The sequence below is a fragment of the Procambarus clarkii genome, chromosome 16 (assembly GCF_040958095.1).
Source record: "Procambarus clarkii isolate CNS0578487 chromosome 16, FALCON_Pclarkii_2.0, whole genome shotgun sequence".
In the NCBI taxonomy this organism is placed as follows: domain Eukaryota; kingdom Metazoa; phylum Arthropoda; class Malacostraca; order Decapoda; family Cambaridae; genus Procambarus; species Procambarus clarkii.
In genome coordinates this window covers 38,264,622-38,288,868 of record NC_091165.1, presented here as the reverse complement: position 1 = coordinate 38,288,868, position 24,247 = coordinate 38,264,622, and the positions used below count along the sequence as shown (strand labels likewise).

At 52.6% G+C, this 24,247-nt stretch overlaps 1 protein-coding gene across 3 annotated transcripts in view; it reads left to right on the top strand.

The window, feature by feature from the left end:
- Window positions 1-24,247, top strand: part of LOC123760132 (patched domain-containing protein 3) — a 168,210-nt gene that overhangs the window by 1,528 nt on the left and 142,435 nt on the right. The window contains exons 2-3 of one of the 3 annotated variants that reach the window (XM_069325462.1): window positions 17,014-17,557; window positions 17,738-18,016. In XM_069325462.1, the coding sequence (XP_069181563.1) occupies window positions 17,907-18,016 (110 nt within the window). In that variant the 5' untranslated portion in view covers window positions 17,014-17,557; window positions 17,738-17,906. Of the gene's footprint in view, window positions 1-17,013; window positions 18,017-24,247 lie in introns of all 3 variants that reach the window. The other 2 variants (XM_069325461.1, XM_045745633.2) reach the window with 2 other exon arrangements.

The window sequence follows — 24,247 nt, the reverse complement described above, 5'->3', positions numbered from 1 at the left end:
GCAGTAAGACACTATGAGACAGCAGTAAGACACTATGGGACAGAAGTAAGACACTATGAGACAGCAGTAAGACACTATGGGACAGCAGTAAGACACTATGAGACAGCAGTAAGACACTATGGGACAGCAGTAAGACACTATGAGACAGGCAGTAAGACACTATGAGACAGCAGTAAGACACTATGGGACAGCAGTAAGACACTATGTGACAGCAGTAAGACACTATGAGACAGCAGTAAGACACTATGGGACAGAAGTAAGACACTATGAGACAGCAGTAAGACACTATGGGACAGCAGTAAGACACTATGAGACAGCAGTAAGACAGCAGTAAGACACTATGAGACAGCAGTAAGACACTATGGGACAGAAGTAAGACACTATGAGACAGCAGTAAGACACTATGAGACAGCAGTAAGACAGCAGTAAGACACTATGAGACAGCAGTAAGACACTATGGGACAGAAGTAAGACACTATGAGACAGCAGTAAGACACTATGGGACAGCAGTAAGACACTATGAGACAGCAGTAAGACACTATGGGACAGCAGTAAGACACTATGAGACAGGCAGTAAGACACTATGAGACAGCAGTAAGACACTATGGGACAGCAGTAAGACACTATGGGACAGCAGTAAGACACTATGAGACAGCAGTAAGACAGCAGTAAGACACTATGAGACAGCAGTAAGACACTATGGGACAGAAGTAAGACACTATGAGACAGCAGTAAGACACTATGGGACAGCAGTAAGACACTATGAGACAGCAGTAAGACACTATGGGACAGCAGTAAGACACTATGAGACAGGCAGTAAGACACTATGAGACAGCAGTAAGACACTATGGGACAGCAGTAAGACACTATGTGACAGCAGTAAGACACTATGAGACAGCAGTAAGACACTATGGGACAGAAGTAAGACACTATGAGACAGCAGTAAGACACTATGGGACAGCAGTAAGACACTATGAGACAGCAGTAAGACACTATGAGACAGCAGTAAGACACTATGAGACAGCAGTAAGACACTATGGGACAGAAGTAAGACACTATGAGACAGCAGTAAGACACTATGAGACAGCAGTAAGACACTATGGGACAGAAGTAAGACACTATGAGACAGCAGTAAGACACTATGGGACAGCAGTAAGACACTATGGGACAGCAGTAAGACACTATGAGACAGCAGTAAGACACTATGGGACAGCAGTAAGACACTATGGGACAGAAGTAAGACACTATGGGACAGCAGTAAGACACTATGGGACAGCAGTAAGACACTATGAGACAGCAGTAAGACACTATGAGACAGCAGTAAGACACTATGGGACAGCAGTAAGACACTATGGGACAGCAGTAAGACACTATGGGACAGAAGTAAGACACTATGGGACAGCAGTAAGACACTAGGACAATCCTGTCAGCCATGAGACAGGATTGGGTGAAGACACAGCTGATGAACCACGTATAAGGCTGATTCATAAGACTGAAGGCTGACTGGAAGACTGGGAAGCCCCTTGTAGTGATTAGGAAGGTATCAGGGTGGAGAGGAGGAGTAAGAAGGAGTATCAGGGTGAAGAGGAGCGGGAAGAGGCCCATCTTAAGAGCAGAGTGGCCACTTCCCCTGACAAAGAGGGCCCTCTTTACAGACAAGAAGTTGTACAAGGTGAAGACTGACCTTCGGGAGACAAGTATTTGTTTAACTGTGATCCTTAATCGACGAGTATTAGGCAGCCACTATCTTAATGGTCCTTCTTAAACACCAATGTTATCAGCGAGATGCTTTGTTTAATGCGTGTGTGTAATCAACTATTTGTGCTTGCGGGGGTTGAGCTCTGGCTCTTTGGTCCCGCCTCTCAGCCGTCAATCAACTGGTGTACAGATTCCTGAGCCTATTGGGCTCTATCATATCTACACTTGAAACTGTGTATGGAGTCAGCCTCCACCACATCACTTCCTAATGCATTCCATTTGTCAACCACTCTGACACTAAAAAAAAATATTTTTAATGTCTGTGTGGCTCATTTGAGCACTCAATTTTCACCTGTGTCCCCAAGTGCGTGTGCCCCTTGTGTTAAATGGCCTCTCTTTATCTATCCTATCAGTTTCTTTGAGAATTTTGTATGTGGTGATCATGTCCCCCCTAACTCTTCTGTCTCCCAGCGAAGTGAGGTTTAATTCCCGTAGTCTTTCCTCGTAGCTCATACCTCTCAGCCCGGGTACTAGTCTGGTGGCAAACCTTTGAACCTTTTCCAGTTTAGTCTTATGCTTGACTACATATGGACTCCATGCTGGAGCTGCATACTCCAGGATTGGTCTGACATACGTGGTATACAAGGTTCTGAATGATTCCTTACACAAGTTTCTTAAGGCCGTTCTTTTGTTGGCCAGCCTGGCATATGCCGCTGATGTTTTCGTCTTGATATGAGCTTCAGGAGACAGGTCTGGCGTGATATCAACCCCCAGGTCTTTTTCTCTCTCTGACTCTTGAAGTATTTCATCTCCCAAATGATACCTTGTATCTGGTCTCCTGCTCCCTACCCCTATCTTCATTACATTATATTTGTTTGGGTTAAACTCTAACAGCCATTTGTTCGACCATTCCTGCAGCTTGTCCAGGTTTTCTTGAAGCCTCAAGCTGTCCTCCTCCTCTGTCTTAATCCTTCTCATAATTTTGGCGTCGTCAGCAAACATTGAGAGAAATGAATCTATACCCTCTAGGAGATCATTGTTAGATCTGAGTGAACGTATACTCACTTAGTTGTGCTTGCGGGGGTTGAGCTCTGGCTCTTTGGTCCCGCCTCTCAACTGTCAATCAGCTGGTGTACAGGTTCCTGAGCCTATTGGGCTCTATCATATCTACACTTGAAACTGTGTATGGAGTCAGCCTCCACCACACCACTGCCTAATGTATTCCATTTGTTAACTACTCTGACACTGAAAAAGTTCTTTCCAACGTCACTGTGGCTCATTTGGGTTCCACCAAATTTCAATTCCAATTTCCACCTGTTCCCCCTTGTTCGCGTACCACCCGTGTTAAAAATTTTATTTTTATCTACCTTGTCAATTCCTCTTAGAGTGTTGTAGGTAGTGATCATGTCCCCCCGAGTTCTTTCTAATGTCTCTGTGGCTCATTTGGGTACTCAGCTTCCACCTGTGTCCCCTTGTTCGCTTCCCTTCAGTGTTGAATAGTTCATCCTTGTTTACCCTGTCAATTCCCCTGAGAATTTTGTAGGTGGTTATCATGTCTCCCCTTACTCTTCTATCTTCCAGTGTTGTAAGGTGCATTTCCCGCAGCCTTTCCTCGTAACTCATGCCTCTCAGTTTTGGGACTAGTCTAGTGGCAAACCTCTGAACTTTTTCCAGCTTAGTCTTGTGCTTGATACGGGCTCCATGCTGGGGCTGCATACTCCAGGATTGGTCTTAACATATGTGGTATACAAGGTTCTGAAGGATTCCTTACACAGGTTCCTGAAGACAGTTCTGATGTTAGCCAGCCTCGCATATACCGCAGATGTTATTCTTTCGATGTAGGCTTCAGAAGACAGGTTTGGTGTGATATCAGGTCCTACATCCTTGTCTCTGTCTGTTTCGTGAAGGACTTCATCTCCCATTCGGTATCCTGCGTCTGGCTTCCTGTTTCCACCGCCTAATTTCATTACCTTACATTTACTCTGGTTGAACTTTAGTAGCCATTTGTTGGACAATTCATGCAGTCTGTCTAGGTCATCTTGTAACCTCATACTATCCTCCTCATATTTTTTGAATCATCATCAAACAATGAGAGGAACGAGTCTATACCCTCTAGGAGATCATTTACATATATCAGAAACAGTATAGGTCCAAGGACTGACCCCTGCGGGACTCCACTGGTGACGTCACGCCAATCTGAGACCTCACCCCTCACACTGACTCGTTGTCTCCTGTTGGTTTGGTGTTATTGAACATAAGAGAAATAGGTGAATGATTCTTCAACGAATCTTTATTGTATTTCTTCTGTTTTTTCACAATAATAAATAAAGTTGCCTCACCAAGTGACCAACCTTCATATTATAATGTGTTGTGTCTCAACATGCCGCCTTCCTTGAAGCTCTCAACATCCTCGGAGACAATGGCCAAGTGGGTATAAGTTAGATGTTTTTTATTGTCTTAGATTTAGCTACTCAGAACCAAATGTCCATGTAGCACGGGCTATGGTGACCCCGTAATATATATGATTGATGATTGATGAAGATTAAGCCACCCAAAAGGTGGCACGGGCATGAATAGCCCGTAAGTGGTGGCCCTTTTGAGCCATTACCAGTATCAATAGATGATGCTGGAGACCTGTGGAGGTGCGACTGCACCCTGCGTGACGGGAGATGTCTCCCGGACCAAATGGTGACCAGATGGTGTCTATAAATATATATGAGCAGAAGTAGCAGTATATATATTTTACGGGCTATTCATGCCCGTGCCACCTCTTCGAGGGCCTAATCTTCATCAATCGGTATATATACCATGTAGGATGAGCGGCATCTGCCACGGGACACATCTCCCGTCACGCAGGGTGCAGCCGCACCTCCACAGATCTCCAGTATCATCTATTGATACTGGTAATGGCTCAAAAGGGCCACCACTTACGGGCTATTCATGCCCGTGCCACCTTTTGGGTGGCTTAATCTTCATCAATCATCAGCGGGATCACCCAGTCGGTGTTGATAGAGGCAGTAGATATTACTCGCCGTCTCCTGCTGGTCTTGTGCCTGGCGATGTGTGCCTAACTGTACACTACTTGTTGATAGATAAGTTGATGTTGACCAGACCACACACTAGAAATTGAAGGGACGACGACGTTTCGGTCCGTCCTGGACCATTCTCAAGTCGATTGTGATGAGGAGGTAGGGACAGGCAATAAATAGCCAAGAGAGAGTCTTTGTATCTCAATTACTTTGCCGGTGCTGGTCAGAATTTGTGGTTGTTTATTGAAATTGTGTGATGGTTGAGAGCGCCTTGGTGTTTGTGCATTGTTAGGCGCCTTGAAGATGTTGTTGTCTTGCCTATATGTTGGGATCGTCGGGGCTGATAATGTTGGGGTGGCCACGTGACAGTGTAGACGACAGTCATGCCGTCTGGTGTCGGGAGACTTGCTCACGAGGCAGGTGGTTGTTGTTGTTTAAGACTCAGCTACTGGGAACAAAAGTTCCAAGTAGCACGGGCTATGGCGAGCCCGTAGTGGACTTACCTGGCACAGGAGCGGGACAATTGGTGGTCTTCACACTCTTGTAGCAGATGGCGGACTGGTGCGTCTGTGTAGGGTCGATAGGGGTTATCTTGAGATTATCTTCTTGAAGTTATCTTGAGATGACTTCGGGGCTTAGCGTCCCCGCGGCCCGGTCCTCGACCAGGCCTCCTTTTTTGTTACACCCCCCCCCCCCAGAAAGCAGCGCGTAGCAGCTGTCTAACTCCCAGGTACCTATTTACTGATAAGTGAACAGGCGCATCAGGGTGTTTCCGCCTCCCAAAAAATTGAACCCGGAACCTCAGGACTACGAACCCCGAACACTGTCCACTCAACCGTCAGAGGTTGGCACCCGTGTCAGAGCTCTTGACCAAAAAAAAAAGGTTGCTGTACAAGACCGTAATTGGGGGGAGAGATTATATAGTGCAGACGGCTATAAGAGGCAGTATAGTGACCAGTCTTCTGTTTGGTGGGAGAGATTATATAGTGCAGACGGCTATAAGAGGCAGTATAGTGACCAGTCTTCTGTTTGGTGGGAGAGATTATATAGTGCAGACGGCTATAAGAGGCAGTATAGTGACCAGTCTTCTGTTTGGTGGGAGAGATTATATAGTGCAGACGGCTATAAGAGGCAGTATAGTGACCAGTCTTCTGTTTGGTGGGAGAGATTATATAGTGCAGACGGCTATAAGAGGCAGTATAGTGACCAGTCTTCTGTTTGGTGGGAGAGATTATATAGTGCAGACGGCTATAAGAGGCAGTATAGTGACCAGTTTTCTGTTTGGTGGGAGAGATTGTATAGTGCAGACGGCTATAAGAGGCAGTATAGTGACCAGTCTTCTGTTTGGTGGGAGAGATTATATAGTGCAGACGGCTATAAGAGGCAGTATAGTGACCAGTTTTCTGTTTGGTGGGAGAGATTGTATAGTGCAGACGGCTATAAGAGGCAGTATAGTGACCAGTCTTCTGTTTGGTGGGAGAGATTATATAGTGCAGACGGCTATAAGAGGCAGTATAGTGACCAGTCTTCTGTTTGGTGGGAGAGATTATATAGTGCACACGGCTATAAGAGGTAGTATAGTGACCAGTCTTCTGTTTGGTGGGAGAGATTATATAGTGCAGACGGCTATAAGAGGCAGTATAGTGACCAGTCTTCTGTTTGGTGGGAGAGATTATATAGTGCAGACGGCTATAAGAGGCAGTATAGTGACCAGTCTTCTGTTTGGTGGGAGAGATTATATAGTGCAGACGGCTATAAGAGGCAGTATAGTAACCAGTCTTCTGTTTTCAGTGATCTCTTCGACATCCCGACCAGCATGATTGACTAGGCCCTGTCATACTCTAGTTCCTGGTCTCCCTACTTCCCCCTGGAGTAAGGTCATGGTTGATGGAGCCTGCCAGAGTCTGCCAGAGCTTGCCAGAGCCTGCCAGAGTCTGCCAGAGCCTGCCAGAGCCTGCCAGTGTCTGCCAGAGTCTGCCAGAGCCTGCCAGAGTCTGCCAGAGTCTGCCAGAGCGTGCCAGAGCCTGCCAGAGTCTGCCAGAGCCTGCCAGACTCTGCCAGAGCCTGCCAGAGCCTGCCAGAGTCTGCCAGAGCCTGCCAGAGTCTGCCAGAGCCTGCCAGAGCCTGCCAGAGTCTGCCAGAGCCTGCCAGAGCCTGCCAGAGCCTGCCAGAGTCTGCCAGAGCCTGCCAGAGCCTGCCAGAGCCTGCCAGTGGTTGGTTCTGGCTCAGACTCTGGCAGACTCTGACAGACTCTGGCAGAGTCTGGCAGGCTCTGGCAGACTCTGGCAGACTCTGGCAGACTCTGGCAGGCTCTGGCAGGCTCTGGCAGACTCTGGTAGACTCTGGCAGGCTCTGGCAGACTCTGGCAGACTCTGGCAGACTCTGGCAGGCTCTGGCAGACTCTGGCAGACTCTGGCAGACTCCCTTTCTCATGGCTCCGACACTCATTCATTAAGACATATTCCTGCGTCCCTTCACCTGGGCTCTAGGGGACTCGAACCCTGGACCCCACGTGTGTGAGGCCGAAGCTCTACCGATCGAGTTATTGAGTGGTCTTAATAGGGAAAGCGTGAGAGGAACTGTGGAAGATAATTTACATTCCTATGTCGGCTTCCCGGGCATGTGGTTCTCGGTTTCCCGGGCATGTGGTGCTCGGTTTCCCGGGCATGTGGTTCTCGGTTTCCCGGGCATGTGGTTCTCGGTTTCCCGGGCATGTGGTTCTCGGTTTCCCGGGCATGTGGTTCTCGGCTTCCCGGGCATGTGGTTCTCGGTTTCCCGGGCATGTGGTTCTCGGTTTCCCGGGCATGTGGTTCTCGGTTTCCCGGGCATGTGGTTCTCGGCTTCCTGGGCATGTGGTTCTCGGTTTCCCGGGCATGTGGTTCACGGTTTCCCGGGCATGTGATTCTCGGTTTCCCGGGCATGTGGTTCTCGGTTTCCCGGGCATGTGGTTCACGGTTTCCCGGGCATGTGGTTCTCGGTTTCCCGGGCATGTGGTTCTCGGTTTCCCAGGCATGTGGTTCACGGTTTCCCGGGCATGTGGTTCTCGGTTTCCCGGGCATGTGGTGCTCGGTTTCCCGGGCATGTGGTTCTCGGTTTCCCGGGCATGTGGTTCTCGGTTTCCCGGGCATGTGGTTCTCGGTTTCACTGTGAGAGAAGTCTGTCACATGTAGGAAAGGACAATTATCTTCACTCTCCATGTCGTAAGTGACACTTAAGAGCTTCCTTAAGGTGAGCCAAGCGTTCGAGGTCAGGTACCTGTAAGGAAATGTCGTCGAAATACCTTCAGTAGATGCCAGCCTCAAGGTTCAGGTCAGTAAGGGCTTTCTCCTCCTCCCTGGTACCCGTGTTGAAATGTGTAGACGTGATGTTCCAGCGGTGCTCTTCACCCTCTCACTCTCCAGTGGTGCTCCTCACCCTCTCACTCCAGTGGTGCTCCTCACCCTCTCACTCCAGTGGTGCTCCTCACCCTCTCACTCCAGTGGTGCTCCTCACCCTCTCACTCCAGTGGTGCTCCTCACCCTCTCACTCCAGTGGTGCTCCTCACCCTCTCACTCCAGCGGTGCTCCTCACCCTCTCACTCCAGTGGTGCTCCTCACACTCTCACTCCAGTGGTGCTCCTCACCCTCTCACTCCAGCGGTGCTCCTCACCCTCTCACTCCAGTGGTGCTCCTCACACTCTCACTCCAGTGGTGCTCCTCACCCTCTCACTCCAGTGGTGCTCCTCTCCCTCTCACTCCAGTGGTGCTCCTCACCCTCTCACTCCAGTGGTGCTCCTCACCCTCTCACTCCAGTGGTGCTCCTCACCCTCTCACTCCAGTGGTGCTCCTCACCCTCTCACTCTCCAGTGGTGCTCCTCACCCTCTCACTCTCCAGTGGTGCTCCTCTCCCTCTCACTCCAGTGGTGCTCCTCACCCTCTCACTCCAGTGGTGCTCCTCACCCTCTCACTCCAGTGGTGCTCCTCACCCTCTCACTCCAGTGGTGCTCCTCACCCTCTCACTCCAGTGGTGCTCCTCACCCTCTCACTCTCCAGTGGTGCTCCTCACCCTCTCACTCTCCAGTGGTGCTCCTCACCCTCTCACTCCAGTGGTGCTCCTCTCCCTCTCACTCCAGTGGTGCTTCTCACACTCTCACTCCAGTGGTGCTCCTCACCCTCTCACTCTCCAGTGGTGCTCCTCACCCTCTCACTCCAGTGGTGCTCCTCACCCTCTCACTCTCCAGTGGTGCTCCTCACCCTCTCACTCTCCAGTGGTGCTCCTCACCCTCTCACTCCAGTGGTGCTCCTCACCCTCTCACTCCAGTGGTGCTCCTCACCCTCTCACTCCAGTGGTGCTCCTCTCCCTCTCACTCCAGTGGTGCTCCTCACACTCTCACTCCAGTGGTGCTCCTCTCCCTCTCACTCCAGTGGTGCTCCTTACCCTCTCACTCCAGTGGTGCTCCTCACACTCTCACTCCAGTGGTGCTCCTCACCCTCTCACTCCAGTGGTGCTCCTCACACTCTCACTCCAGTGGTGCTCCTCACCCTCTCACTCCAGTGGTGCTCCTCACCCTCTCACTCCAGTGGTGCTCCTCACACTCTCACTCCAGTGGTGCTCCTCACCCTCTCACTCTCCAGTGGTGCTCCTCACCCTCTCACTCCAGTGGTGCTCCTCTCCCTCTCACTCCAGTGGTGCTTCTCACACTCTCACTCCAGTGGTGCTCCTCACCCTCTCACTCTCCAGTGGTGCTCCTCACCCTCTCACTCCAGTGGTGCTCCTCACCCTCTCACTCTTCAGTGGTGCTCCTCACCCTCTCACTCTCCAGTGGTGCTCCTCACCCTCTCACTCCAGTGGTGCTCCTCACCCTCTCACTCCAGTGGTGCTCCTCACCCTCTCACTCCAGTGGTGCTCCTCTCCCTCTCACTCCAGTGGTGCTCCTCACACTCTCACTCCAGTGGTGCTCCTCTCCCTCTCACTCCAGTGGTGCTCCTTACCCTCTCACTCCAGTGGTGCTCCTCACACTCTCACTCCAGTGGTGCTCCTCACCCTCTCACTCCAGTGGTGCTCCTCACACTCTCACTCCAGTGGTGCTCCTCACCCTCTCACTCCAGTGGTGCTCCTCACCCTCTCACTCCAGTGGTGCTCCTCACACTCTCACTCCAGTGGTGCTCCTCACCCTCTCACTCTCCAGTGGTGCTCCTCACCCTCTCACTCCAGTGGTGCTCCTCACCCTCTCACTCTCCAGTGGTGCTCCTCTCCCTCTCACTCCAGTGGTGCTCCTCTCCCTCTCACTCTCCAGTGGTGCTCCTCACCCTCTCACTCCAGTGGTGCTCCTCACCCTCTCACTCTCCAGTGGTGCTCCTCACCCTCTCACTCCAGTGGTGCTCCTCACACTCTCACTCCAGTGGTGCTCCTCTCCCTCTCACTCCAGTGGTGCTCCTCTCCCTCTCACTCTAGTGGTGCTCCTCACCCTCTCACTCTAGTGGTGCTCCTCTCCCTCCAGTGGTGCTCCTCACCCTCTCACTCCAGTGGTGCTCCTCACACTCTCACTCCAGTGGTGCTCCTCTCCCTCTCACTCCAGTGGTGCTCCTCTCCCTCTCACTCTAGTGGTGCTCCTCACCCTCTCACTCCAGTGGTGCTCCTCTCCCTCTCACTCTAGTGGTGCTCCTCACCCTCTCACTCTAGTGGTGCTCCTCACCCTCTCACTCTAGTGGTGCTCCTCACCCTCTCACTCTAGTGCTGGGCCAAATATTGGCCTTTAATTCAACTATGCCAATAAATACAGCTAAATAATCGCGAGCACACACACACACACACACACACACACACACACACACACACACACACACACACACACACACACACACACACACACACACACACACAAGTGTGTGTGTGTGTGTGTCTCAAGGGAATTGATAGGGTAGATAAAGACAGTCTATTTAACACAAGGGGAACACGCACAAGGGGACACAGGTGGAAACTGAGTGCCCACATGAGCCACAGAGATATTAGAAAGAACTTTTTCAGTGTCAGAGTGGTTAACAAATGGAATGCATTAGACAGTGATGTGGTGGAGGCTGACTCCATACACAGTTTCAAGTGTAGATATGATAGAGCCCAATAGGCTCAGGAACCTGTACACCAGTTGATTGACGGTTGAGAGGCGGGACCAAAGAGCCAGAGCTCAACCCCCGCAAACACAACTAGGTGAGTACACACACACACTCGCGGTGATAACTTAGAGTAACAGATAGAGTAACAGACTCTAACGGTATTCACATAACAAGCCTGGTATTAGACCCTTAGCTCCTGGGCCCTGCCTTGAGAACTGCTCTATATCCGCTTTTGTAACCATTGTTTAAGTTTTAAATAATTCTAATGTCTCCTCCATATGTGTGATTGCTATACATGCCTTCTAGTTACCTGGATCTTACCTGCTGAGGGTTTCTGGTGTTCTACTCCCAGGCTGGGCTCAACATGTTGTTGCACGTATTAAAGAGTATATCCATGCTAATTGCTCATAGCTCTAGGTATCGCGTACGTCTGGATCATTGCTCATCTTGGCTCTCCTCTTTCGCCAAGGAACGTGAGATTAAGTTTCCTCCGCACGTCCTCATATTCTAAACCTCACGGTTCTCAAACTTTTAGCGGACGTCTTGACTTTCTCCATTTGACTTTATTGCGGTACTGCGCACTCTGGCGCAGGTCTCACACAGGTGCTGTACAACTGCGCACTCTGGCACAGGTCTCACACAGGTGCTGTACAACTGCGCACTCTGGCACAGGTCACACACACAGGTGCTGTACAACTGCGCACTGTGGCACAGGTCACAAACACAGGTGCTGTGCAACTGCGCACTGTGGCACAGGTCACACACACAGGTGCTGTGCAACTGCGCACTGTGGCACAGGTCACACACACAGGTGCTGTACAACTGCGCACTCTGGCACAGGTCACACACACAGGTGCTGTACACCTGCGCACTGTGGCACAGGTCTCACACAGGTGCTGTACAACTGCGCACTGTGGCACAGGTCACACACACAGGTGCTGTACAACTGCGCACTCTGGCACAGGTCACACACACAGGTGCTGTACACCTGCGCACTGTGGCGCAGGTCACACACACAGGTGCTGTACACCTGCGCACTCTGGCGCAGGTCACACACACAGGTGCTGTACACCTGCGCACTCTGGCGCAGGTCACACACACAGGTGCTGTACACCTGCGCACTGTGGCACAGGTCACACACACAGGTGCTGTACACCTGCGCACTCTGGCGCAGGTCACACACACAGGTGCTGTACACCTGCGCACTCTGGCGCAGGTCACACACACAGGTGCTGTACACCTGCGCACTGTGGCACAGGTCACACACACAGGTGCTGTACACCTGCGCACTGTGGCGCAGGTCACACACAGGTGCTGTACACCTGCGCACTGTGGCACAGGTCACACACACAGGTGCTGTACAACTGCGCACTGTGGCACAGGTCACACACACAGGTGCTGTACACCTGCGCACTGTGGCACAGGTCACACACACAGGTGCTGTACAACTGCGCACTCTGGCACAGGTCACACACACAGGTGCTGTACACCTGCGCACTGTGGCACAGGTCACACACACAGGTGCTGTACAACTGCGCACTGTGGCGCAGGTCACACACACAGGTGCTGTACACCTGCGCACTGTGGCACAGGTCACACACACAGGTGCTGTACACCTGCGCACTGTGGCACAGGTCACACACACAGGTGCTGTACAACTGCGCACTGTGGCACAGGTCACACACACAGGTGCTGTACAACTGCGCACTGTGGCACAGGTCACACACACAGGTGCTGTACACCTGCGCACTCTGGCACAGGTCTTGTAATACCAGATGTTACACCCCCATTATACCCCAGCTTAACACAACTTACAAAGTCGACTTTGACCCAAAAATGTACCAACACTCTCAACTAATAATTACTCGAATGACACCGGAAAACTGTACTTTACTTCTTGGAGTAATATATAGAAACTCTTTAATTTACTTACTAAGAATCAGGGAATATCTTTAATTCTGAATGGGGGTAACACATTATTAAATTGTTAAATTACCTCGTTAAATCCCTTAACGAGACAATGATGAATGATAAAACCAAGTACGTAACCCTAGATATCTTATCTTGGGTCATCTTATTTCTGCCATTACCAGCCAAGATGTTGAAGGTCGTCTCCAGTGGTGACCTATCTTGAGGTTATCTTGAGATGATTTCGGGGCTTTTAGTGTCCCCGCGGCCCGGTCCTCGACCAGGCCTCCACCCCCAGGAAGCAGCCCGTGACAGCTGACTAACACCCAGGTACCTATTTTACTGCTAGGTAACAGCTCCACCCACAGTCTATCCTAGTGTCCTAGGCTAGGGTACACAGCCTAGTGTCCTAGGCTAGGGTACACAGCCTAGTGTCCTAGGCTAGGGTACACAGCCTAGTGTCCTAGGCTAGGGTACACAGCCTAGTGTCCTAGGCTAGGGTACACAGCCTAGTGTCCTAGGCTAGGGTACACAGCCTAGTGTCCTAGGCTAGGGGCCCGCACGGTACACAGCCGGTCGTTAGAAGTCGAGGCTGTAGGCCTTACACCAGCCAATCAGTGCCAGGCACTTCCCTTAGGGGCTCCACCCACTTATGCCCCCACGACTAAGGTGTTCCCAGTTGGCTTACACCAACATCTTGGGGGAGACAGCCGTATGTACTTGGAGACGGGCAGTGTTTATGGTCTAGCGGGGAGGGGAGGAGAAGGAGGGGAAGGAATAAGGGGAGGGGAGAGTGGGAAGGGGGAGGAATAAGGGGAGGGGAAGGAATAAGGGGAGGGGAGAGTGGGGAGGGGGAGGAATAAGGGGAGGGGAGAGTGGGAAGGGGGAGGAATAAGGGGAGGGGAGAGTGGGAAGGGGGAGGAATAAGGGGAGGGGAAGGAATAAGGGGAGGGGAGAGTGGGGAGGGGGAGGAATAAGGGGAGGGGAGAGTGGGAAGGGGGAGGAATAAGGGGAGGGGAGAGTGGGAAGGGGAAGGAATAAGGGGAGGGGAGAGTGGGGAGGGGGAGGAATAAGGGGAGGGGAGAGTGGGAAGGGGAAGGAATAAGGGGAGGGGAGAGTGGGAAGGGGGAGGAATAAGGGGAGGGGAGAGTGGGAAGGGGGAGGAATAAGGGGAGGGGAGAGTGGGAAGGGGGAGGAATAAGGGGAGGGGAAGGAATAAGGGGAGGGGAGAGTGGGGAGGGGAAGGAATAAGGGGAGGGGAGAGTGGGGAGGGGGAGGAATAAGGGGAGGGGAGAGTGGGGAGGGGAAGGAATAAGGGGAGGGGAGAGTGGGAAGGGGGAGGAATAAGGGGAGGGGAAGGAATAAGGGGAGGGGAGAGTGGGAAGGGGAAGGAATAAGGGGAGGGGAGAGTGGGGAGGGGGAGGAATAAGGGGAGGGGAGAGTGGGGAGGGGAAGGAATAAGGGGAGGGGAGAGTGGGGAGGGGAAGGAATAAGGGGAGGGGAGAGTGGGGAGGGGAAGGAATAAGGGGAGGGGAGAGTGGGGAGGGGAAGGAATAAGGGGAGGGGAGAGTGGGAAGGGGAAGGAATAAGGGGAGGGGAGAGTGGGGAGTAACAAACGATCACTACCAAGAATCACAACAACTCCCTCACTCCAAAATTAAGAAACTTGTGTGTAAATTTACTCTAAAGCCCCAATATCTGACCCAGCTCTTACTACAACCATCAACCCCCCAAAATAACATTGAAACCAATGCCTTAAATAAAAAAATGTATCTGATCCTAACTAACTCCATTACAATCAAACAGTAATTACCAAAACACATGATTAAAGTACTGACAATAATACAAAATACTTGTAAACGACAACCCGTTACAACTCCGACTGTCCCAAACGGTTCCGTCCCTTCCAAGTCATCAAAAATATCTTATCTCTGGCCCGACATAACTAAAATAACTCAAATTCCACTTACCTATCTAAAGTACAACTTGCTAAATCATTTGATTGAATCCAGCTAGGGAGCCGGTCGGCCGAGCGGACAGCACGCTGGACTTGTGATCCTGCGGTCCTGGGTTTGTTCCCAGGCGCCGGCGAGAAACAATGGGCAGAGTTTCTTTCACCCTATGCCCCTGTTACCTAGCAGTAAAATAGGTACCTGGGTGTTAGTCAGCTGTCACGGGCTGCTTCCTGGGGGTGGAGGCCTGGTCGAGGACCGGGCCGCGGGGACACTAAAGCCCCGAAATCATCTCAAGATAACCTCAAGATAACCAAGTATCCGGTTCCTTAAATCTAAATAAAAAAATAAAAAATAAATTATTACAAAAAATCAATGTTCAATTCACTAATGTCTGCACTTAACAAAAGTCAATATTTTAGGTGGTGCACAACTGCGCACTCTGGCACAGGTCACACACACAGGTGGTGTACAACTGCGCACTCTGGCACATGTCACACACACAGGTGGTGTACAACTGCGCACTCTGGCACAGGTCACACACACAGGTGGTGTACAACTGCGCACTCTGGCACAGGTCACACACACAGGTGGTGTACAACTGCGCACTCTGGCACAGGTCACACACACGGGTGGTGTACAACTGCGCACTCTGGCACAGGTCACACACACGGGTGGTGTACAACTGCGCACTCTGGCACAGGTCACACACACAGGTGGTGTACAACTGCGCACTCTGGCGCAGGTCACACACACAGGTGGTGTACAACTGCGCACTCTGGCACAGGTCACACACACAGGTGGTGTACAACTGCGCACTCTGGCGCAGGTCACACACACAGGTGGTGTACAACTGCGCACTCTGGCGCAGGTCACACACACAGGTGGTGTACAACTGCGCACTCTGACACAGGTCACACACACAGGTGGTGTACAACTGCGCACTCTGGCGCAGGTCACACACACAGGTGCTGCACAACTGCGCACTCTGGCGCAGGTCACACACACAGGTGGTGTACAACTGCGCACTCTGGCACAGGTCACACACACAGGTGGTGTACAACTGCGCACTCTGGCGCAGGTCACACACACAGGTGCTGCACAACTGCGCACTCTGGCACAGGTCACACACACAGGTGGTGTACAACTGCGCACTCTGGCGCAGGTCTCACACACAGGTGCTGCACAACTGCGCACTCTGGCACAGGTCACACACACAGGTGGTGTACAACTGCGCACTCTGGCGCAGGTCACACACACGGGTGGTGTACAACTGCGCACTCTGGCACAGGTCACACACACAGGTGGTGTACAACTGCGCACTCTGGCACAGGTCACACACACAGGTGGTGTACAACTGCGCACTCTGGCACAGGTCTCACACACAGGTGGTGTACAACTGCGCACTCTGGCACAGGTCACACACACAGGTGGTGTTCAACTGCGCACTCTGGCACAGGTCACACACACAGGTGGTGTACAACTGCGCACTCTGGCACATGTCACACACACAGGTGCTGCACAACTGCGCACTCTGGCACATGTCACACACACAGGTGGTGTACAACTGGCACTCATCGGTCACACACACAGGTGCTGCACAACTGCGCACTCTGGCACAGGTCACACACACAGGTGCTGCACAACTGCGCACTCTGGCACAGGTCACACACACAGGTGCTGCACAACTGCGCACTCTGGCACAGGTCACACACACAGGTGCTGCACAACTGCGCACTCTGGCACAGGTCACACACACAGGTGCTGCACAACTGCGCACTCTGGCACAGGTCACACACACAGGTGCTGCACAACTGCGCACTCTGGCTTTTTCCAATTGGTAGATTTTTAATGTGATGGGAATATGTCGTTCTTGCTAAAGATTTGCTACTTGGAACAAAATGTCCCAAGTAGCACGGGCTATGGTGATCCCGAAGCTTTTGAGGTGGTTCTTGTACCGTCAAGGGGTCGAGGGGTGTGGTAAATACTGTACCAGGGAGGGTATGGGGGCTGATTGGCTGTTAGGTTCCCTGGGACCTCAAACGACGCCATTTATTGGCTGTTGGAGTACTAGGGAGTATCAGTGCTAGGAGTCTCTACTAGGAAGTATCAGTACTAGGAAGTACCAGTACTAGGAAGTACCAGTACTAGTACCAGTACTAGGAAGTACCAGTACTAGGAAGTACCAGTACTAGGAAGTACCAGTACTAGGAAGTACCAGTACTAGTACCAGTACTAGGAAGTACCAGTACTAGGAAGTACCAGTACTAGTACCAGTACTAGTAGCAATATATACCAGTCACCGACCCTAGTTACCATCTATTATTATTAAAGGTTAAGCAAAAACAATAAAAAAAACAGTGAAAGGACCGCGATAAAATCCCTGGTGTTTGACCCAAGCTTGACGCCAGCCTTGTCCTCTGTCGAGGTGTTCCTTGGGATACTTGAAGGACTACCCCTCGAGGAGCTACCCCTGGTGTTTGACCCAAGCTTGACGCCAGCCTTGTCCTCTGTCGAGGTGTTCCTTGGGATACTTGAAGGACTACCCCTCGAGGAGCTACCCCTGGTGTTTGACCCAAGCTTGACGCCAGCCTTGTCCTCTGTCGAGGTGTTCCTTGGGATACTTGAAGGACTACCCCTCGAGGAGCTACCCCTGGTGTTTGACCCAAGCTTGACGCCAGCCTTGTCCTCTGTCGAGGTGTTCCTTGGGATACTTGAAGGACTACCCCTCGAGGAGCTACCCCTGGTGTTTGACCCAAGCTTGACGCCAGCCTTGTCCTCTGTCGAGGTGTTCCTTGGGATACTTGAAGGACTACCCCTCGAGGAGCTACCCCTGGTGTTTGACCCAAGCTTGACGCCAGCCTTGTCCTCTGTCGAGGTGTTCCTTGGGATACTTGAAGGACTACCCCTCGAGGAGCTACCCCTGGTGTTTGACCCAAGCTTGACGCCAGCCTTGTCCTCTGTCGAGGTGTTCCTTGGGATACTTGAAGGACTACCCCTCGAGGAGCTACCCCTGGTGTTTGACCCAAGCTTGACGCCAGCCTTGTCCTCTGTCGAGGTGTTCCTTGGGATACTTGAAGGACTACCCCTCGAGGAGCTACCCCTGGTGTTTGACCCAAGCTTGACGCCAGCCTTATCCTCCGTCGAGGTGTTCCTTGGGATACTTGAAGGACTACCCCCTCGAGGAGCTGCCCTAGGAGGAGTCAGAGGTCCCCCTCGTGTGGAGTATGAGAGTGACGGCCGGAACTCCACTTGGAGATGAGTTTCAACAGCCTACAGACTCCAGACTTACTCCTCGACCTGACGTAAATCTGAAGATGGCCGCCAGATACCATGGGTAAGGTTGCCCTTCATTCATCTCTTGCTCTCCCTTCCTCACTGTGAGTCAGTATACGATACATTGTGTCTATCTATTATATCAAAATTTATTATATTTATGGCTGGTGGGGTCTACCCTAGCCAGGGCTGGTGGGGTCTACCCTAGCCAGGGCTGGTGGGGTCTACCCTAGCCAGGGCTGGTGGGGTCTACCCTAGCCAGGGCTGGTGGGGTCTACCCTAGCCAGGGCTGGTGGGGTCTACCCTAGCCAGGGCTGGTGGGGTCTACCTTAGCCAGGGCTGGTGGGGGTGTACCCTAGCCAGGGCTGGTGGGGTCTACCCTAGCCAGGGCTGGTGGGGTCTACCCTGGCCAGGGCTGGTGGGGTCTACCCTAGCCAGGGCTGGTGGGGTCTACCCTAGCCAAGGCTGGTGGGGTCTACCCTAGCCAGGGCTGGTGGGGTCTACCCTAGCCAGGGCTGGTGGGGTCTACCCTAGCCAGGGCTGGTGGGGTCTACCCTAGCCAGGGTTGGTGGGGTCTACCCAAGCCAGGGCTGGTGGGGTCTACCCTAGCCAGGGCTGGTGGGGTCTACCCTAGCCAGGGCTGGTGGGGTCTACCCTAGTCAGAGCTGGTGGGGTCCACCCTGGCCAGGGCTGGTGGGGTCTACCCTAGCCAGGGCTGGTGGGGTCTACCCTAGCCAGGGCTGGTGGGGTCTACCCTAGCCAGGGCTGGTGGGGTCTACCCTAGCCAGGGCTGGTGGGGTGTACCCTAGCCAGGGCTGGTGGGGTGTACCCTAGCCAGGGCTGGTGGGGTCTACCCTAGCCAGGGCTGGTGGGGTCTACCCTAGCCAGGGCTGGTGGCGTCTACCCTAGCCAGGGCTGGTGGGGTCTACCCTAGCCAGGGCTGGTGGGGACTACCCTAGCCAGGGCTGGTGGGGTCTACCCTAGCCAGGGCTGGTGGGGTCAACCCTAGCCAGGGCTGGTGGGGTCCACCCTAGCCAGGGCTGGTGGGGTCTACCCTAGCCAGGGCTGGTGGGGACTACCCTAGCCAGGGCTGGTGGGGTCTACCCTAGCCAGGGCTGGTGGGGTCAACCCTAGCCAGGGCTGGTGGGGTCCACCCTAGCCAGGGCTGGTGGGGTCTACCCTAGCCAGGGCTGGTGGGGTCTACCCTAGCCATGGCTGGTGGGGTCTACCCTAGCCAGGGCTGGTGGGGTCTACCCTAGCCAGGGCTGGTGGGGTCCACCCTGGCCAGGGCTGGTGGGGTCTACCCTAGCCAGGGCTGGTGGGGTCTACCCTAGCCAGGGCTGGTGGGGTCTACCCTAGCCAGGGCTGGTGGGGTCTACCCTAGCCAGGGCTGGTGGGGTCTACCCTAGCCAGGGCTGGTGGGGACTACCCTAGCCAGGGCTGGTGGGGTCTACCCTAGCCAGGGCTGGTGGGGTCAACCCTAGCCAGGGCTGGTGGGGTCCACCCTAGCCAGGGCTGGTGGGGTCTACCCTAGCCATGGCTGGTGGGGTCTACCCTAGCCAGGGCTGGTGGGGTCCACCCTAGCCAGGGCTGGTGGGGTCTACCCTAGCCAGGGCTGGTGGGGTCTACCCTAGCCAGAGCTGGTGGGGTCTACCCTAGCCAGGGCTGGTGGGGTCTACCCTAGCCAGGGCTGGTGGGGTGTACCCTAGCCAGAGCTGGTGGGGTCTACCCTAGCCAGGGCTGGTGGGGTCTACCCTAGCCAGGGCTGGTGGGGTCTACCCTAGCCAGGGCTGGTGGGGTGTACCCTAGCCAGAGCTGGTGGGGTCTACCCTAGCCAGGGCTGGTGGGGTCTACCCTAGCCAGGGCTGGTGGGGTCTACCCTAGCCAGGGCTGGTGGGGTCTACCCTAGCCAGGGCTGGTGTAGTGTTCAAAACGTGTTCATAACAGTGTATTAATTTGATTATCTTCTCCCCCCTGCAGGTATGTGTGTGTTGGCTCTTAACTCAGTGTGATGGTATGTAGAGTGTGCATTTGTTGGTGTACACACACACACACACACACACACACACACACACACACACACACACACACACACACACACACACACACACACACACACACACACACACACCTCCACCCCTCTTGTGGAAGGACTCCCACACACTTGAGTAAGAAATCATTCAGAACCTTGTATACCACATATGTCAGACCAGTCCTGGAGTATGCAGCTCCAGCATGGAGTCCCTATCTCATCAAGCATAAAACTAAATTCGAGAAGGTTCAGAGGTTTGCCACCAGGCTCGTGCCCGAACTGAGGGGCATGAGCTATGAGGAGAGACTACGGGAATTAAACCTCACGTCGCTGGAAGACAGGAGAGTTAGGGGGGGACATGATCACCACATATAAGATTCTCAAAGAAATTGATAGGGTAGATAAAGAGTTTATTTAACACAAGGGGCACACGCACTAGGGGACAGACAGGTGTCGTCCAGGGCAGACAGGTGTCGTCCAGGACAGACAGGTGTCGTCCAGGACTGACAGGTGTCGTCCAGGACAGACAGGTGTCGTCCAGGGCAGACAGGTGTCGTCCAGGACAGACAGGTGTCGTCCAGGACAGACAGGTGTCGTCCAGGACAGACAGGTGTCGTCCAGGACTGACAGGTGTCGTCCAGGACAGACAGGTGTCGTCCAGGACAGACAGGTGTCGTCCAGGACTGACAGGTGTGCTTACAACACCTACAACCTGTTAAGGTAATCATCTGTCACAACCCCAATTCTCTCCAATCACTTCAACAATCCTCCAGGATTGTGGAAGTGATTGGGATTGTCCATTATACAAGCCTACGGCCGTCTGTCTTGCCTCGTGGGATTGGCCGGCTTGGCGTAGGAGAACAGCCGTGATTGGTGGACACGGTCTGGGGCAGAGTCCCATTGGCCAGTTACTGAGAATGACTCTGTCAGCAAATGAACAAATCCACAAGGGCCGTGACGAGGATTCGAACCTACGTCCGGGAGCATCCCAGACGCTGCCTTAATTGACTGAGCTACGACATGGTCAAAAGTGTTGGAACCGAAGTTTTACTGAACTACCTGGACCCTGCAGCCTCTCCGAGACACAAGACTCTGTGAGGTTATCTTGAGATCTTGAGATGATTTCGGGGCTTTTAGTGTCCCCGCGGCCCGGTCCTCGACCAGGCCTACACCCCCAGGAAGCAGCCCGTGACAGCTGACTAACACCCAGGTACCTATTTTACTGCTAGGTAACAGGGGCATAGGGTGAAAGAAACTCTGCCCATTGTTTCTCGCCGGCGCCTGGGATCGAACCCAGGACCACAGGATCACAAGTCCAGCGTGCTGTCCGCTCGGCCGACCGGCTCCCTGTGAGCGTGAAGGAGACAGCGGCCGCAGCTCCGGGCCGGACTCGGGGAGTAGGAGCACTCTTGAAACCTTCTACAGGTATGCTCCGGGTATGCCATTGAGGGGTGTGTGAGTGTACACCTGTACACACCTGTGGGTTACGGGTGTGTGAGTGTACACCTGTACACACCTGTGAGTTACGGGTGTGAGTGTACACCTGTACACACCTGTGGGTTACGGGTGTGAGTGTACACCTGTACACACCTGTGAGTTACGGGTGTGAGTGTACACCAGTACACACCTGTGGGTTACGGGTGTGAGTACACCTGTACACACCTGTGGGTTACGGGTGTGAGTGTACACCAGTACACACCTGTGGGTTACGGGTGTGAGTGTACACCTGTATACACCTGTGAGTTACGGGTGTGAGTGTACACCTGTACACACCTGTGGGTTACGGGTGTGAGTGTACACCAGTACACACCTGTGGGTTACGGGTGTGAGTGTACACCTGTACACACCTGTGGGTTACGGGTGTGAGTGTACACCTGTACACACCTGGGGGTTACGGGTGTTAGTGTACACCTGTACACACCTGTGGGTTACGGGTGTGTGAGTGTACACCAGTACACACCTGTGGGTTACGGGTGTGAGTGTACACCTGTACACACCTGTGGGTTACAGGTGTGAGTGTACATTAGTACACACCTGTGGGTTACGGGTGTGAGTGTACACCTGTACACACCTGGGGGTTACGGGTGTTAGTGTACACCTGTACACACCTGTGGGTTACGGGTGTGTGAGTGTACACCAGTACACACCTGTGGGTTACGGGTGTGAGTGTACACCTGTACACACCTGTGGGTTACAGGTGTGAGTGTACACCTGTACACACCTGTGGGTTACGGGTGTGAGTGTACACCAGTACACACCTGTGGGTTACAGGTGTGAGTGTACACCAGTACACACCTGTGGGTTACAGGTGTGAGTGTACACCAGTACACACCTGTGGGTTACAGGTGTGAGTGTACACCAGTACACACCTGTGGGTTACAGGTGTGAGTGTACACCAGTAGGCCATAATTGATGAAAGATGTACATGTTTCGTAAGGAAACGTAGATGATTGGTGAATCCTGCCGCAGGTCACTCTAGGGTGTAGAAGATAAGTTATGCCTCCAGGGTAATCGGGGGGGGGGGTGTGTTGTGGTATTAGGCAACCTGGGGCTGTAGAGGCGGGGACCAAGAGCTTAGGCTCAGTCCTTCATGTATTCATACACAAGTAGGTGGGTGCACACAATAGCCAACAAAAGGTGTAATGGTACCTTCATTATTGAACATATCCTCAATTGTGTGTGTGTTTGTGTGTGTGTGTGTGTGTGTGTGTGTGTGTGTGTGTGTGTGTGTGTGTGTGTGTGTGTGTGTGTGTGTGTGTGTGTGTGTGTGTGTGTGTGTGTTTGTGTGTGTGTGTGTGTGTGTGTGTGTGTGTGTGTACTCACCTAGTTGTACTCACCTAGTTGTGTTTGCGGGGGTTGAGCTCTGGCTCTTTGGTCCCGCCTCTCAACCGTCAATCAACAGGTGTACAGATTCATGAGCCTATCGGGCTCTGTCATATCTACACTTGAAACTGTGTATGGAGTGAGCCTCCACCACATCACCCCCTAATGCATTCCATTTGTCAACCACTCTGACACTAAAAAAGTTCTTTCTAATATCTCTGTGGCTCATTTGGGCACTCAGTTTCCACCTGTGTCCCCTTGTGCGTGTTCCCCTTGTGTTAAATAGACTGTCTTTATCTACCCTATCAATCCCCTTCAGAATCTTGAATGTGGTGATCATGTCCCCCCTAACTCTTCTGTCTTCCAGCGAAGTGAGGTTTAATTCCCGTAGTCTCTCCTCGTAGCTCATACCTCTCAGCTCGGGTACTAGTCTGGTGGCAAACCTTTGAACCTTTTCCAGTTTAGTCTTATCCTTGACTAGATATGGACTCCATGCTGGGGCTGCATACTCCAGGATTGGCCTGACATATGTGGTATACAAAGTTCTGAATGATTCTTTGCACAAGTTTCTGAATGCCGTTCGTATGTTGGCCAGCCTGGCATATGCCGCTGATGTTATCCGCTTGATATGTGCTGCAGGAGACAGGTCTGGCGTGATATCAACCCCCAAGTCTTTTTCCTTCTCTGACTCCTGAAGAATTTCCTCTCCCAGATGATACCTTGTATCTGGCCTCCTGCTCCCTACACCTATCTTCATTACATTACATTTGGTTGGGTTAAACTCTAACAACCATTTGTTCGACCATTCCTTCAGCTTGTCTAGGTCTTCTTGAAGCCTCAAACAGTCCTCTTCTGTTTTAATCCTTCTCATAATTTTAGCATCGTCCGCAAACATTGAGAGAAATGAATCGATACCCTCCGGGAAATCATTTACATATATCAGAAACAAGATAGGACCGAGTACAGAGCCCTGTGGGACTCCACTGGTGACTTCACGCCAATCGGAGGTCTCACCCCTCACCGTAACTCTCTGCTTCCTATTGCTTAGATACTCCCTTATCCACTGGAGCACCTTACCAGCTACACCTGCCTGTCTCTCCAGCTTATGTACCAGCCTCTTATGCGGTACTGTGTCAAAGGCTTTCCGACAATCCAAGAAAATGCAGTCCGCCCAGCCCTCTCTTTCTTGCTTAATCTGTGTCACCTGATCGTAGAATTCTATCAAGCCTGTAAGGCAAGATTTACCCTCCCTGAATCCATGTTGGCGATTTGTCACGAAGTCCCTTCTCTCCAGATGTGTTACCAGGTTTTTTCTCACGATCTTCTCCATCACCTTGCATGGTATACAAGTCAAGGACACTGGCCTGTAGTTCAGTGCCTCTTGTCTGTCGCCCTTTTTGTATATTGGGACCACATTCGCCGTCTTCCATATTTCTG